Source organism: Dromaius novaehollandiae, chromosome 24 (genome assembly GCF_036370855.1).
Source record: "Dromaius novaehollandiae isolate bDroNov1 chromosome 24, bDroNov1.hap1, whole genome shotgun sequence".
NCBI lineage: Eukaryota > Metazoa > Chordata > Aves > Casuariiformes > Dromaiidae > Dromaius > Dromaius novaehollandiae.
This window is the reverse complement of record NC_088121.1, coordinates 7,658,976-7,673,317: the sequence shown is the minus strand read 5'-3', so window position 1 is coordinate 7,673,317 and position 14,342 is coordinate 7,658,976. Positions and strand designations below refer to the sequence as shown.

General features: G+C 47.7%; 1 protein-coding gene across 2 annotated transcripts in view; it reads right to left on the bottom strand.

The window, feature by feature from the left end:
- Nucleotides 1-444: 444 nt before the first annotated feature.
- FHAD1 (forkhead associated phosphopeptide binding domain 1) overlaps nt 445-14,342 on the bottom strand; it is a 32,221-nt gene continuing 18,323 nt past the window's right edge. For both annotated transcript variants that reach the window (XM_026095551.2, XM_064525652.1), the window contains 16 exons: nt 13,385-13,455; nt 12,935-13,072; nt 11,922-12,029; nt 11,625-11,714; nt 11,190-11,415; nt 10,417-10,498; nt 9,586-9,692; nt 8,480-8,639; nt 8,020-8,143; nt 6,047-6,182; nt 5,682-5,809; nt 5,223-5,318; nt 4,284-4,504; nt 2,816-2,981; nt 2,499-2,579; nt 445-791 (listed from right to left, as the gene is read on the bottom strand). In XM_026095551.2, the coding sequence (XP_025951336.2) occupies nt 708-791; nt 2,499-2,579; nt 2,816-2,981; nt 4,284-4,504; nt 5,223-5,318; nt 5,682-5,809; nt 6,047-6,182; nt 8,020-8,143; nt 8,480-8,639; nt 9,586-9,692; nt 10,417-10,498; nt 11,190-11,415; nt 11,625-11,714; nt 11,922-12,029; nt 12,935-13,072; nt 13,385-13,455 (2,018 nt within the window). In that variant the 3' untranslated portion in view covers nt 445-707. The remainder of the gene's footprint in view (nt 792-2,498; nt 2,580-2,815; nt 2,982-4,283; nt 4,505-5,222; nt 5,319-5,681; nt 5,810-6,046; nt 6,183-8,019; nt 8,144-8,479; nt 8,640-9,585; nt 9,693-10,416; nt 10,499-11,189; nt 11,416-11,624; nt 11,715-11,921; nt 12,030-12,934; nt 13,073-13,384; nt 13,456-14,342) is intronic.

The window sequence follows — 14,342 nt, the reverse complement described above, 5'->3', positions numbered from 1 at the left end:
GCCCGCGGCTCTGATTTCACACAGAGCAGACAGCTTTTCCTCTCCAGGACCCCTTGGCTAATCGCAGCAGCAGGCAGGACTACAGCAGGCGATGGAGCCCTCGCTACGGCACCCTCCGCAGCGAGCGGGACTTGGGCAGGTCTCAGGTGGGTCATCGCTGCCGCCACGCGACCGCCCCGACGTCCCAGCGAGGCCAACGCGCCTCCTTTTCGCTCCTTGCCGTCAGCACGCCACGGGCTCGACGCGGCCCCGTTCGGCGTTGCCTCCAGGCCCCCGCAGCGTTTGAGGCGTCACCGCTTTTACGTACCTCGTGCTCCGGCCCGCTGCGAAGCGCCGGGGCTTTGAGAACCCGGGAGACCAGAGGGAGCTCCAAAGCTTCCGCCCAGGCGGCTTCACCCGCGCGAGGCCGTTTCGTAAGGGAAATCACAGAGGTTGCAAACCGACTGCTTCACACATGCATATTTGTGCTGTATTAACACCCTCTCTTTTTCTTATACATAAACTACAACACGCGGTACGGCACAGGTACTGCAGCAAAATAAAGTCCTATACAATTTACACACACATCGCTATTCCAGGGACAGTATAAAAACAGGTTCTTCAAAACAGTTACGCACTTTGCTCCATGCCTAACCCAAACAGTCTTATATACGACGCCAGGTTCCTACCGAAGCCCTCTGCCAACAAAAGGCCCGCGTGGTGCCTTCCTACGCGCTCGCCGTCTTGCAGGTTTCTGCCGGGCGGTCTTTCGTCTTTCGCTTTTCCGGAAGGAAGAACTTCGGGGCTCCGGGCTGCAAAACACGGAGACGTTGCACAAAACGTTTTCACGTGAGAACTTTGCGTGGGCTTTACACAGGACTGCAGTCTGTGTGTGACCTTTCTCTCCTCCCTCACCCTAGTCAGTGGCCCAAACCCACCGGCTCAGCACAGGTTTAGGCAGATGAGGGCAGCTGCCTGGTCTGCACTGCCCGACTGTACTCGCACTGCGGCAGCCGCCGTGGGGGAGCGCAAGGGGCATCCCTGAGGCCCATGGTGGGCTCGCTCAGTCCTTACGGTAGCACTGCTTCAGGCTGCTTTTGGGCCTCCGTTTTGCCTCTAGTTGCATTTGGTCTGTGATTAATTTCCCCTGGTGCAGAGGGAACGGCACGTGTTGCAGCACTGGTCGCTTTTCCTTGCTCCCCTGCTGCCTTCGCGACTGGGCACCCGCACGCTTCCGCTCTCCCTCGGGGGCGTAGGGTTTTTAATCTCCTGAAGTCTGAGTGGATTATGTCTGCTGTCTCGCTCGTGTCAGCTCCCATAGTCCCTTCCGCAAGGCAGTTAATCAGATTTGTTATACATGACCTCCTCTTCACAATCCCTACTAACTGATCGGGGCAATCTGCCGCCGGATCCTGCTTCTTAAGGCACTCATACACTAAGGCAAATAACATACCCTTGCTGGTTTGCCTTGTGCCGTTGGGCATGTCGGATATGATTTGTCAGATGCCATATGTGCGTCAAGCAGCGTCGGACACGTAACAGCCGTTACCTCCCGCCACCTACGCAGGTGGCCCGTGCCCGCCGCAGACCTCCCCAGCCGGCACGCGGGGTGGCAGCCGTGGCTCTCAGAGCTGATTAGCAGCCACCGGTCAGCAGCCCTGCCTTCCCCGGCCGGCAGTCCGGCCCGTTGCCCTTTGCTCCCGGGAAAACAGCGCCCGCAGCGACATACTCTCCATATAAAGTCACGGTCCGGGCAGCACCTTTAGGAGACAGCCAAGCCCGAAGGCTCCACACCAAGGGTACGGCCATTCAGGACAGCTAGCCGGACTTCAAAATCACGGCACTGTGAAAGATGGAGTCGGGTATTGCATAAAGATCGCAGCTCATCCCATTTCTGGTTACCGCACGGTTTCACCAGAACGGAGCAGCTGCACGCGGTACATGACACCTGTAAGAATGCACCGGGTGCACCGCTTAATCTTACCTTGCCAAAAGCTACAGACGCGCCGTTACTGAGTTACACAGCACTCACAACTTCTTGCTAGACACGATGCTGGGCCCCTCCACAATTCTTATTTTGGTAAGCAAAGAAAAAAAGATGCAGCCCTACTTCTGTTTCCAATATGTATTTTAGGGATCTTGACACTGCCACCCTCCTTTTACCCAGCGTGAGCAGGAAGAGGAAGCTCTTCACAGGTTTCCATGTGTTAGCCACAGCCCCTTTGCAGATGCACATACGCTGCACAAAAGCAGATCCTCTCGGTCACCCGACTTCCCAAGAGCCGCCAGTGCTCTCAAGAATTTTAGGCCGCTTTTGCTCCTGGGTTCTCTGGCACAACCTCAGTATTTTGTTTATGAAACGCTACCTGAGGTGATCGTCCTGGGGAGAGCATGCACTAGAAAACCATGGGCCTTCATACAAGATGAGAGACGTTTCCTTGCAACACTGGACAGCTCGCTTCTTGCCCACCTCACTTTCCTTTTGATGCTTGCAAAGAAGGGACTGGAGGGTGTCATACCTTCCCAACTTGGCCTTTTTGAGAATGGGCACATCCTAGAAGCTCCTTTTCATTTCTCTTCTCCTTGTCCTTGACAAGACTCTGCAAAAAACAGCAATAACGTTACATCTACTTGTATGAATTACCTTAGGCCTCCTAGGAACAGCTGAGCATTCAGATTGTGCCATGCATTTCCCCCTTGCAATCCTACATCATTGGTCATGTGGCCGAACCCAGTGACCAAACACTCCTTGTCAATGTACACTTGGACACGAGGATGTTTAGTTAGCGGGGCTGGCAAGCGTCCTCGCAGGCACTGCTCCTTTGCTCCTTCTTACCTTGTGCAGTTTCGCTGCTCGGTTCAGTCTTTTCTCCTGATTCAGCTGGACCTGCGTCCTCTCCAGGGCCTCTTTCAGCAGAGCATTCTCTTCTGCTTCCCTATAGACTTCATCTTCTAGTTTAGTCATCTCTTCCCGGCACGCTTGCAGAGACACTTGGTTCAGCCTGTACAAAGCAGAGCGTGGGGCTTTTACTCACAGCGACACTCCAGCTCCTGGTTGAGCTGTGGCTATGAGAAAGTGCTTTCAAGCAGAAGTATGCTGCACTTGCATCCCTCCGAGGAGCCCTAACGCTACAGAGTTGCACAAATGGGAATCAGACCGTCTAACATCTTGCAAAAAACTGCACACGTTTTAGCAAGCTTTTCCCCTGCTCCAGAGCTTTACTCCGTGAAAGAGCCCTCTCCTGCCTTTGCAGAGGGTAGCGCCTGAGGTACAGCCTCCGTTCAGGACCTCCCATAATCACACCCAGTAGGAGAGACACCCTCACACATGCACGCAGCGTGTTGGCTGTGATTCCTTCTGCTTTGTTTCAGAGCAGATCACTGCGTACTCAGATAGCAGAGCTCAGCATTCAAAATACGAGACTTCAGAGGGATTCTGGATGGTTTGTAAGTGTTACTCGCTTTGAAATTGCTATAAAAGCACTTGCCCATTTAGAACACTGCGGTATATTTAAACAGGCCCAGAAATATCTTTCCAAACCACTTTTTCCAGTTCTGTGGGCAGGAATACTTCAGTGTTCACGCAGCAAGCAAAAGCAAAAACGCAGGCACTCCAAAGGGTTCCTCCCCGGCCTCCACTTGTCTCCGCGGCTTAGTGTTTCCAGCTGCCCTAGATGTCTTTCTTTACCACGACAAGCACCACAAGCAATGCATGCAGTTCCAATATGTATATACCGCTCCGATTTATCTGTCAATAAACCTTCAGCAGCTTTGTCACTGCTTCAGAGAGGTAATTACGGCCTCATTACTTCCATCCATTACCATCGAAAGGAACGCCAGATGAGGTAATGCCATTAGAGCATAAAAAGCTGCAGTGTCTGGATGCTCCTTGCTCAAGAGACACATATAGGCTCCCAGACCGAGCAAACAGCTTTCTGCCCCTTATCCCCCCCGCAACACACACACGTGAGCTTGCAGGACAGGTTCCAGAGCAGGAACATCATGTTAGGTTTCCTCAGCCCTGTCACCGGTTAAGTGCATGTGGCCGGGAAGACACTGCTACAGAGAGCTAGGAGGTTCTCCAAGGCCATTTTCCTGTCTCCACAACTCGAGACTTTGCTCTTACGGCAGGACTTTTCCTGGGTACACACGAACCCGCACTATTACTGACTTTAAGGTGCTGCACTATTCCTTTCCCTACGTTTCCCTTGGCTTCTTAGCCCGGCTCTGGCCCTCACCGCCCGGTGCGGTCACACCTGCAGCTGCGCCCCTCGGCCAGAAACGGGTGCGTGGGCTTTCTGTACCTGAGCTGCTCAGCACTGGACTCGTAATCTTTGAGCATTTCTTCTTTTCTTTCCAGCCGACTCTTGAGTTTACTGATCTTATCGTACAGCAGCTCTAGGTCCTTCTGTCTCTGCAGCCCCACTTTTTCCCTCTCCTCCCAAGAAAGATGTTTCACAGACTGCATTCCTGTCAGCTCTTTCATATTCATCAGCGCTCCCAGAGCACGGATTAAATCAAGGTACTGGAGGAAGAATAGGGAATGAATTATTTACTAGGCCTGCCAATTCTTAATTCAAATAAGATCACACCACTCAGCCATCTGCTTTCATTCTGCTTTAACATAAGAGATTAAAATGTCGTAAGTAAACTGCTGCGTGCACTCCCCTTTGTTTAATTGCTATGCGTATTTTGCCCATACGAGCCTTTCTGAGCACTCTTACAGAATCAGCCAGACGGGGGTTCATTCATATCATTGGGCAGATTAATCTGAGGCATTCAGATAGGTAACACACCTGCGCAGAAACAAAACCGGCATGCCGAACAGCCGCTATAACATATGACATTTGTTTCGCAGATGCGAGTCTTAGGGATCAGATTTCTAATCATGACATGCTATTTTTATTATTTGATGATATTCTGCACATTACCATCAGAAGAGGCCCACTTAAACAGCACAGGCGCTTAGCTAGCAACATACACATCCTGTATGTGCCATCCGCGTTGACCAGTCCACGGCCTCCCTCAGATCATTTACCAGGCACGGAAGCAGGCTAAGGCACCTTTCCTCAAATACCCTACCTGTCCTTTAGGACTAGCCCTGGCATCCCAAAGGGGAACCTCCAAGAAGTTAAAGGGGCAGAGGAAGAAACACAGGCCATTGCAAGTTCTGCGGTCCCAGGATGTCCAGGCAGGTGCCTGGAGCTCTACCGGTGTTAAGCACAACTTTAGCACTTACATACCATCTGCTCACTGAGGTCTAATGCATCAGACGCTTCCACGCTTGCTGGCTCATCAACGGCTACGGGTGAACACCCGTTAGGAAAACTGCTTGGAAACTGAAGGGACAGAGAAAGATGAACAGAGCGCACAGAGCTCCTTGCTTCTTACTGAGCTACCTCTAGTCTCCCTTCCACAGGCTAGGAAAACCACGCTAGCAAAGCTGCGGTCCAAAAACTCCCACCAAAGTCCATAAGCGGCGTTTCTGAGCAGCACTATGCCAAAGATATTGGGCAAAATACAGCCCCTTAAAGGAATGGTGATCCTCTCTGCAAGTATTGCCTTACATTAGACTACGTATTACGTACCAGCAGATTTTACACCTCCCCCTCTACCTACCTGCCTTCTTTACGGTATCTGAAGCCTTGATCTACTTCTTCCCCTGAAACCACAACCAAAATGAAACACAATTTTTCCCCTACCTTGCTGGCCTTCCTTTTTGGTGTTGGCAATGGTAGAAGCACCTTCCTGAGGCCTGCTTTCTGCACTATCTTCTCTGATAAGTCTCTCCTCAGAACTACAAGTGGCTCAGGAGCCTGGCTTGTAACAGCTGAAGGAATAAAAAAAAACATGCTTTGTAACAGCTGAAGGAATAAAAAGCCCACACTGTGTAGCAGCTTCCTTAGCACTATGCCTTCCCCGGCCTCAGATCCCGGTCCTGCAAACACTGACGCACAGCATGGTGACCTTAAAACATTTTTCATGTTATTGACTGGGACTAGTGGCTTGTCAGGCATACGGACACCTCCTGCCTTTTTCTAGGAGAGACAGGTTATGCCGCACTTACTTGAAGACTGAGCCTTCTCCAGCATCTTTATCCTTTCACGGAGCTCGGCCAAGCCTTCTTTTTGGCGCCGGATTGTTTCCTCGTGCCTGAGGCCTCTGCATTTTGCGCCAATGTCGGCTAAGTCCAAAGCCAGGTCCTGGAATTAAAAGCCAGTTCTCGCTCAGCTGCAGTATTGTTCTGCCCTGCATGAACAGCGAGCGAGCAGCCGCAACACCAGCTTGGAGCTGCTGAACGGGACCTGATGTTCTGCTGCCTTTCGACAGTCGCCACCAACGCGCAGTCTTTCCGAAAGCACTGGTCATTTGGGAGGTGCTGAGGGCAAAGCTCTTGTGGTGGCTGAAAAAACACCTGCTCCACAGATTTGGGGGTTGAGGAAAAGAGCAGCAGAGATCTCTTTCATGCTCTGCTGTGCCAGCTGGCTGGCTCTGGCAGAGGAAATCAGCTCTTTCAACCCACTGTAAGAGAGCTGGGAGAGGGACGGTGCATAGCTCCAAAAGGCCGCTTTGGAATTTTTCTCTATTACTTTGTGCTACAGTGGTGCCCACACTGCTTTTGAAGCACAAATACTGATTTACTCTGTGGCCTGCATTTTACCATGATCTTAGAAACGTAATACATCCTTTGTAATACAGCTGTGCACACACGGACCCGTTCCAGCACCACCCAGCACACTGCTTTATGACTAACATCCACAGATATAGATCTGGGTGAGCACACTATTACAACCTGCACGCAGCTAATGATAGATGGAAAATGTCACCCTGGGTCTCGTCGTTTCGCTCCTCTGCGCTGCTGTGAGAGGCAGCTTCTCCAGTAACTGCAGGATGGGCTGTGCTGCACCTACAGAGCTGCACGCTTCCCCACCTCATCTTTATGCAGAAAGGCATGGGTGATACCTCCTGCTCATCATCCAGGCATGAGTCACCATTTGGCCTCGATAAATCCAGTCTTTTTAGCTGGCAGTGTCTGCCACTGTTTTGGTACAGGATGTACAGTTTCTGCGGTCCCTCCATCTGCTCCTGGAGCCACCTTTGATTTATTCAGATCTCTAAGAAAAGGGAATTCAAATGGTGCTCCAACACAAAACGAGAGAATGGCGACCATTTCTTCCTTTACTTTATGACAAAATACCCTAATCCTGCACACTAAACCCTAAGTGCTTTTGTATGACCAGTACATCAGGCATGGATGGCTGAGCAAGACTCACAAAAGGAGGGAGGAGTTACACGTTTTTTGTAAGCTGTTATCCACCCTAATTGGCAATTATAACACTCATTACCGTGCACAACACTTCACGTTTGCAAAGCGCTGTACAAACATCAGCTAACTGGCCAGCAGAAATGCCGGTGCAGGAGCTGAGACAGCACTGCTACGGCAGCTGTCGGAGAGGGGTACCAGCAAAGGCGGAGCTTTCGAAGGAAAGGCAGGGCAGTGATCCTGCATCCCTTTGGGATGCATACTGAACGAGTGACACCTGAGGCTTTGCTGAGCTTTGCCCATTCTCACTACAATTAAGAGAAACACTCTGTACAGAGAGCACTTGGAAGCTGCGTTCCAGATACTCACAGAAAGGAGACTCATAAACAAGACTTTTGAGATTTTGACCTTCCAGATTTGCTGACAGCTGTATGACAAGGCAGCACCAGAAATGGGGGAAGATCACCCAAGCAACCTATTTTTAGCACGAAAAATGAGAACGAGGATATGAGACATAGTCTGCATATCGCTCCCACTCTTCATGTGCTGGATTTTGACAGGGGGATATTGCTTCTCAGATATTCTCGGCCCATGCGGTTGAAATGCATATGTACGTGCACTCCAGCCATCTTGCCCTAGGTTTTGCTTTGTAACAACTGCTTTTCTTTCTTTCTCTTTCTTTCCTTCTTTCTTTTTCTTTTTCTTTTTTTTTTTTCTGTTTCTTCTAATGCCTGTGCAGTTTCCAGAGCTTTCCAGCAGTCTCAATGCAGACTTACCCTTTTGGAGACTTCATCCACTGCGGCAGTGCTAGCCTGCACTGCTGTTTGAGGAAGAGTCTCTAGCTCTTCTGCTGTTTCTTTTGAGGCATCCTTCAGCACTTTCAGGTTTTCTTGGGCTTGCCTGTGCCAAGAGACAAAAACGTTGCTAAACACACAATGATAGATAAAGGTCAACCAAACAGCTTGCAGAGAACGGCAACCTGGATAACTGTGGATGAATATAAAAGCGTGGGTGGGAATAGATAACAAACAATGATTTAGTTACAAGTCCATTTGCATGAGCTCTTCCAAAGCCCTATTTCAGCTCATATGACATTTCCATAGAGAAAACACTGCTTAGTTAAATTTTTACGCTTTCAAATATGCCCTTTGCTCCAGGGGAGATATCTAAGTGAAGTCATCTGTTGGGAATCCACGGATCAGCTTTTGCAAACCTTTACATCACAGCAGCTTATACCTTAACTCTTCAGCTACTGCTTTCAGGTCTTTATCCTTCTTATCCACGAGGTTTGACATCTCAAATAGCTTCTCTCTAAGCACGTTCAATTCACTCTCTTGGCATTTCACACGACTCAGGTTCCACTCCAGCTCCACCTTCTGTTTCTCACTGAGCTCTCCTATGGACAGAGACGTTTCACAGATTACTGGTTTTCTCTGCACTCAGGCGCTGGCTATCTGCAGTTCTCAGTAAAATGCGTTTCTGGGATGCATCCCCTTTTCTCAATACACCCTCATGATGGCTGTCATCAACAACTGAGCTTTTCCCCAGAGTCCCTCACCCTGCTCTTGAGAACGCACGCAGTAGCACCCAATTACTGTGCCATTCCCCTAGACCTTGCTTTACTAAAACCCGTGGCAAGGCCAGTCTCTTTGTGTAAGCGTATGCCAGAATAACCACTCGCTCAGGCAATTTTCTTTCAGATTACAAAAGTAGAGGGTCGCCTGGGTTTTCTGACTTACAAGCTTTTAACCAAATACATTACTCATATGCCATGTCCCTGCATTCACACTTCACTGTTAGTTGCACAGATAGCGAGCCACCTGCATACATTAGCTTTTGGACTTGGTCTCATTACATTTCTTCCTGGCTATACCAGGAACTAGGATAAAGCCTCTGCAAAAGTACAAACACACACACACACACACACACACACACACACACACACACCCCCGAGGAATCCCAGGCAAGGCTTTCCAAGTCTACTGATTTCAGATACCTGTTCTAAGAAACCCACCAGCCTGACTTTGCAAAAGAAAAGCCTCAGTTTCAGGCAACCGATCTTCAGCTGGGCATCTGCTTACAGTCACCCAGAGACACTACTATCGCTTTTATTCATCTTAGCCTCTTAGCTTAGGACCACGTGGCATTTACCTGGACAAAGGGTACAGGCAGCCTGCTTTGTCTGGAGCTGGAGGACAACATTGCTTTAGGAAGGTGACATCAATTTACGATTATCTGCATGTGCCGTTCTCTTTCCACTAATATCTAGCCTTGTTACTGCTCAGAAGAGGGATGGGAAGGTTCCCACGCCCACTGGAAACCATGCAATACATTTCACACACCTCTCATGTCCGACATTTGGGCTTTGGTTTCTGCAAGCTCTTTTGTTAATCCAACAATGACAGCCTCTTTGGACAGGATTGCAGTCTGTGCAGCTGCTAATTCTTCTCTGAAATTAATGAGAAAGATAATTGCAAAACCCATGGTTCATTTGAAAGATTCTTTTTACAGAGCCTGCACATGCCTTCTGTAGCTGGATCTTATTATTAATACATACACACTATTTTTTAAACCACATTTTAATCTCATGAATTCAGGCCTGTGGCATTAGGATTTGCCATCTCTCTCTCTCTTACCTCAAGCCATCATGTCAAGCCTTAAGGACTGGGCAGCAGATAACCAGCATAGTGTTCTGCCTCGCGGACTACTTCACTCACAGCACAAGGCTAAATACAGGAGCCCCGGGATCTTCCCTAGCTGCTACTGCTGAGAAAAGCCTCAGCCCACACCAGAGAACTCTGTGGGCTACCAGCATGCAGGTAATAATCGCTGTCATGCCAGGATCTACGTGTTGGTGGTTGTTAATTTCTTGGGATCTTTGCACCGATGTAGAGTGGAGGAAAAAAAAGATAGCTGCCCTATCTCCCCTAATGCAGATGATTTAATTTGCAGATGTATTTCTAGACAAAATCCTTAAACACTTTGAAAATATATGTTCTTTAGACTGTCTCTGCCTAATAAAGGGACCTCTTTCAACCATCGGAGACAGAAAAGACCTCAGGGCAAGTTGCAGCCGGCTCTTTTGTCTTCCTTAAACTCTCCTATTGATAACTACTTTTCTCTAAGCCCCTCTAAACACAACCACTATGGGCAAGGGATCCTCAGCCGCTTACATAAGACAACCGGGAGACTCCTCTGTATGAGAAACCGCTAGTGAAGCACCTGATGAGGACCTGCAGGGATCACCCTGAAATCCTACAGAAAACAATAACAAAAACAGATTATTTATTCATAACACACGAGCATTTTCAGCCTACTTGCTTCTGCAATGGATTCTGCGCCCCACACCAAGGTCTTAGCGCATGCCCCTCCAAGAACTGAACTGAGGCCTTCTACTGGGGTCTGTCTTTCTGGGGGCTTTGCTGTTCACATCCAGGAATGAACAGTCAGGAATATACTGTGAAAAAATATTTGGACTTGCAACCGTATCACCTTACACAGGCAATGCTAGATGTATCTTTTTCTTCACTTCACTTGCTAAGACTGAAGCCATTCTTTTTTGGAAACCCATATCTCGTAGGCTTCAGTCCGAAAAGCGTTTAAACAGCTGTGTCCTATGTCCTTCCTTGTTCAGGTTCACTTACGCTTAGGCTTACCAACAGTGCTTCACTCTCTGTTGCTTTGGAGGGCAAAGAGCCTTTCTCAAATAGGAATGCCCTATCTATGGCCTCGGTGCACTGGGGAAAGTCACAGAAGACAGAGAACAGCATATTCCAGCTCACAGTCAATGGCTTCACGGTATGAGCGAGTAATAATTGCATCCAGACAAACTCCAAAATAACATCCAAAGTGCTTTTCATAGTGGCAAACAATGCACTACTCTATCTCTAAATGTTTTCACATTAGTGTTCCCAGTACACACACATCCCATGCAACCCTCAACTACCTTCTATTTTTTCCAAGAGCGCTACATTTTCCTCTTCTAAAGTCTTCTGCTCCTGCTTGGCCTCCAGCAATCTGTCTTCTAGTGCAACAATTGTCCGTGAATGTTGCTTAATTTGTTCTTTATATTCCACTATTTCTTCCTGAAGTTTCTGCTTCAGTAACTCATTCTCATCCTGAGTGATCTTTAGCTGTTCGTCTTGCATGAGTAACTGCTGCTTTAACATGATCTAGGAAACAAGATGTGTGATTTTGCTTGGGCACTTCGGGAGCCAAGACTCACTGCTACAGGGTCTACTACTAGAGAGAGGTCAGCTCCCCTCTCTAGAGGATCCATATGGTGGGCAGGCTGCAGCCGTGCTCATCAGGAAGGAATGCGGAAACCTCTTTAAACGAAATCACATCTATGTCACACACCCACAAAGACTATTAAAGCTACCTCTCGCTTCACAGTTTCTTCTAGGCCTTCCATAGCTTCTCGTAGTTTGACATTTACAACCTCCTGCTCTTTCGACTTCATTTCAATTACCTACATGAGGAAAATAGTGGTAACTAAAAAGACAAGTTTACAAGGATCTACATTTCTCTCTGCAAATATGCATCTAAGTGCATTTGGAAAACGACACAGTCCCCAGACAGCACCTGACCAGATGGGCCATAACGTTGCAGGGCATCTTCAGAACAAAAGAATCCAACTGCAGACAGTTCTGCTTTCCCTTCTATGCATTTCACTAACCTCAGTCATACTTCTCAGGTGATTTTCCAAGTCTCGGATCTTCTTCTTTTCTTCATCCATAGATTGCTTGAACTTGTCCTTCTCCTTGGCGACAGCACTCTCCAGAATCTGAGAATTAACAGATTACTGCCAACCATTTTGGTAAAGACAGAATCATAAAATAAAACAAGAGAACTTGACTCAGATGAGGAAAGCAACCAAGAGAATTACTGATCTGGAGCAGGGGCATATGATGGATGAAAAGCTTGGCTGGACATGAGACAACTTGATGAGGGAAGGAAAGAGAGCGCTGTGGGAAATGTACAGCAGAGACAAGGAGAAACCAGTCAGCCGCTCATTACCTGGATCATGTGAAACCTGAGGCATGGAAAAGGCTGTGCCAGAAGGGACTGACAGATGAGCATGCTAGAGACTGTCTTACAAGACAACTGCAATATGCTGTCCCATCGCAGTATGTTGCTACAATACAGATACAGCAAACCACTACCTCAAATCTTTAATGCAAATACGCCCTGTACCAGCTCCATTTTCCCAGAGACCGGGGCTTACTCCGGACTGAGTGTGACCCAGTGAAAACCAGCCAAAGGGAGTATATTTTCCAGCCAACACAGACATAAACCTAGTTCAGTATGTGAGAGGCTGTTTTTCCCCCGAAAAACAATGTTCTGCTTTTATTACTCTAGCAAAGAACCCTGCAAAGGAAGCACCAACACACGACTGGGTGGAGGGAGGAAAATGCTTGTAAGGAAGTGAACCTGCACTTAGCCTCAATTTAGTACAGACAACACAATGTCTTACGAAGTTGTTGTACCTGGATGATGCAACCTGCTTCCAGCTTTCTCACATGGATTTACAAGCAGTAATGAATTCTGCTGTTAATCATGTGCTCTTGGAACTGTACCTAGACATTTTTGGATTCGAGGGATAGAGACTTCTTCCTTTTGACAGGCAAGACAATGCTCATTTTTCCTGCATACAAGACACATTTCTAAAAAACAACCACACTGCCATACCTCTTTGCTTTCCTCCTCTTTTTCCAATACAATTTGATTGATTTTTATCCATAGGTCTTGCTCATGTTTTGCTTTTAGCTCGTTCAAATGCTCTTGTAGCAAAGCATCCTGGGACTCCTGGAGTTTGTCTAATTGGGCCTAGAGGGAAATAGTAGATAACACGGTATTAAAGGAAGCATGTTAGCAGCAGAGCAGGAAAAAGATCTTCTGTGCATTCACTAACAAACAATCCAGATGAGAGATGTACAATTCAATCTTGTAGAAGTATCAGCGTGGACAACAGAAATTCCCATATCATGTTGACAGTGGGCACTGTGTTTTCCATTCTGCTGCGCTTACTGGAGATCTGCAGCTCTCTGCTACTCTGCATTTATAATTTGCTTTCTCCACTGGCTCTCTTAAGGCTGCCACCATTTTTAGAAGTACAAAGATCCCATATATATATTTTACCTTTAATATTTGAATCCTTTGCGTGGCTTCATGATTATTTTCCAACAATCTCCTGATACAAGCTGACAGTCCTGCAAAAGAAATGGTGTATTACCATGGGAAGTTCTTACACAAGCCATTTTTACCTGCCTGAGGTATCCTCATTTCTGGAAGCTGCAGGACAGGAAAAGGCCTAAGCATACTGCTTGTGTCTTTCTTTAAGGATTTGTTTCAGCCACAGCTTGGAAAGGGTCCTGAGGGCCTCCACAACAGTTACTGGAACCCAAGCCAAACAGTACGTTTTCACCCGTGGGACATTACACAGAATATTCAAACTAACCGTTGACAGAATTGTCAATATTGCTAAGACTTCTCTTGAGGTGAGGCTGACTTCACCCACAACCTAGACTACTGTCCTCACCAGGAGATTTTATTATAGTACGATGGCATTGTCAAACACTGTTACCCGTACTGCTATGTCTCCCCTTTTCCTTTAACACTGACACTTCTTCAAGAGTGGAGGAAGGATCATTTCTGCAATATATAAATGTTATTCTTGAGAAGTTTCTGGTGCTATCGTGACTGTGCTGCTAACCACAAGAGTATTACAACGGCCTCCCTCCTACCACTTCCCCACTGACTGCAGGCTGTCCAGCCTCTCTGCTCTACCCCTCTACTGCGCAACACTTCACACTTTTAAACCGCGGTACACTTCTGACATGTGAGATATGCTTCCTCCTCCCACCCTATTGTCAGTGCAATTATTCATCTGCAGTTATGCTCCAGAATACAAGTAGCGCATCATATGATGCTTTGACACAGACCTACGCTTTCAAAGCTACTTCATTTTCCACGCACTCTTCACATTAACTCATTTTCTCCAAATTCAACAGAGCAATTGCTCTGCTCCACAACAGAGGGTGCAAAGCAAAGGAAAGACAAAGCGCTTCATTACCTTGAGATAAGAAGTTAAGATCTC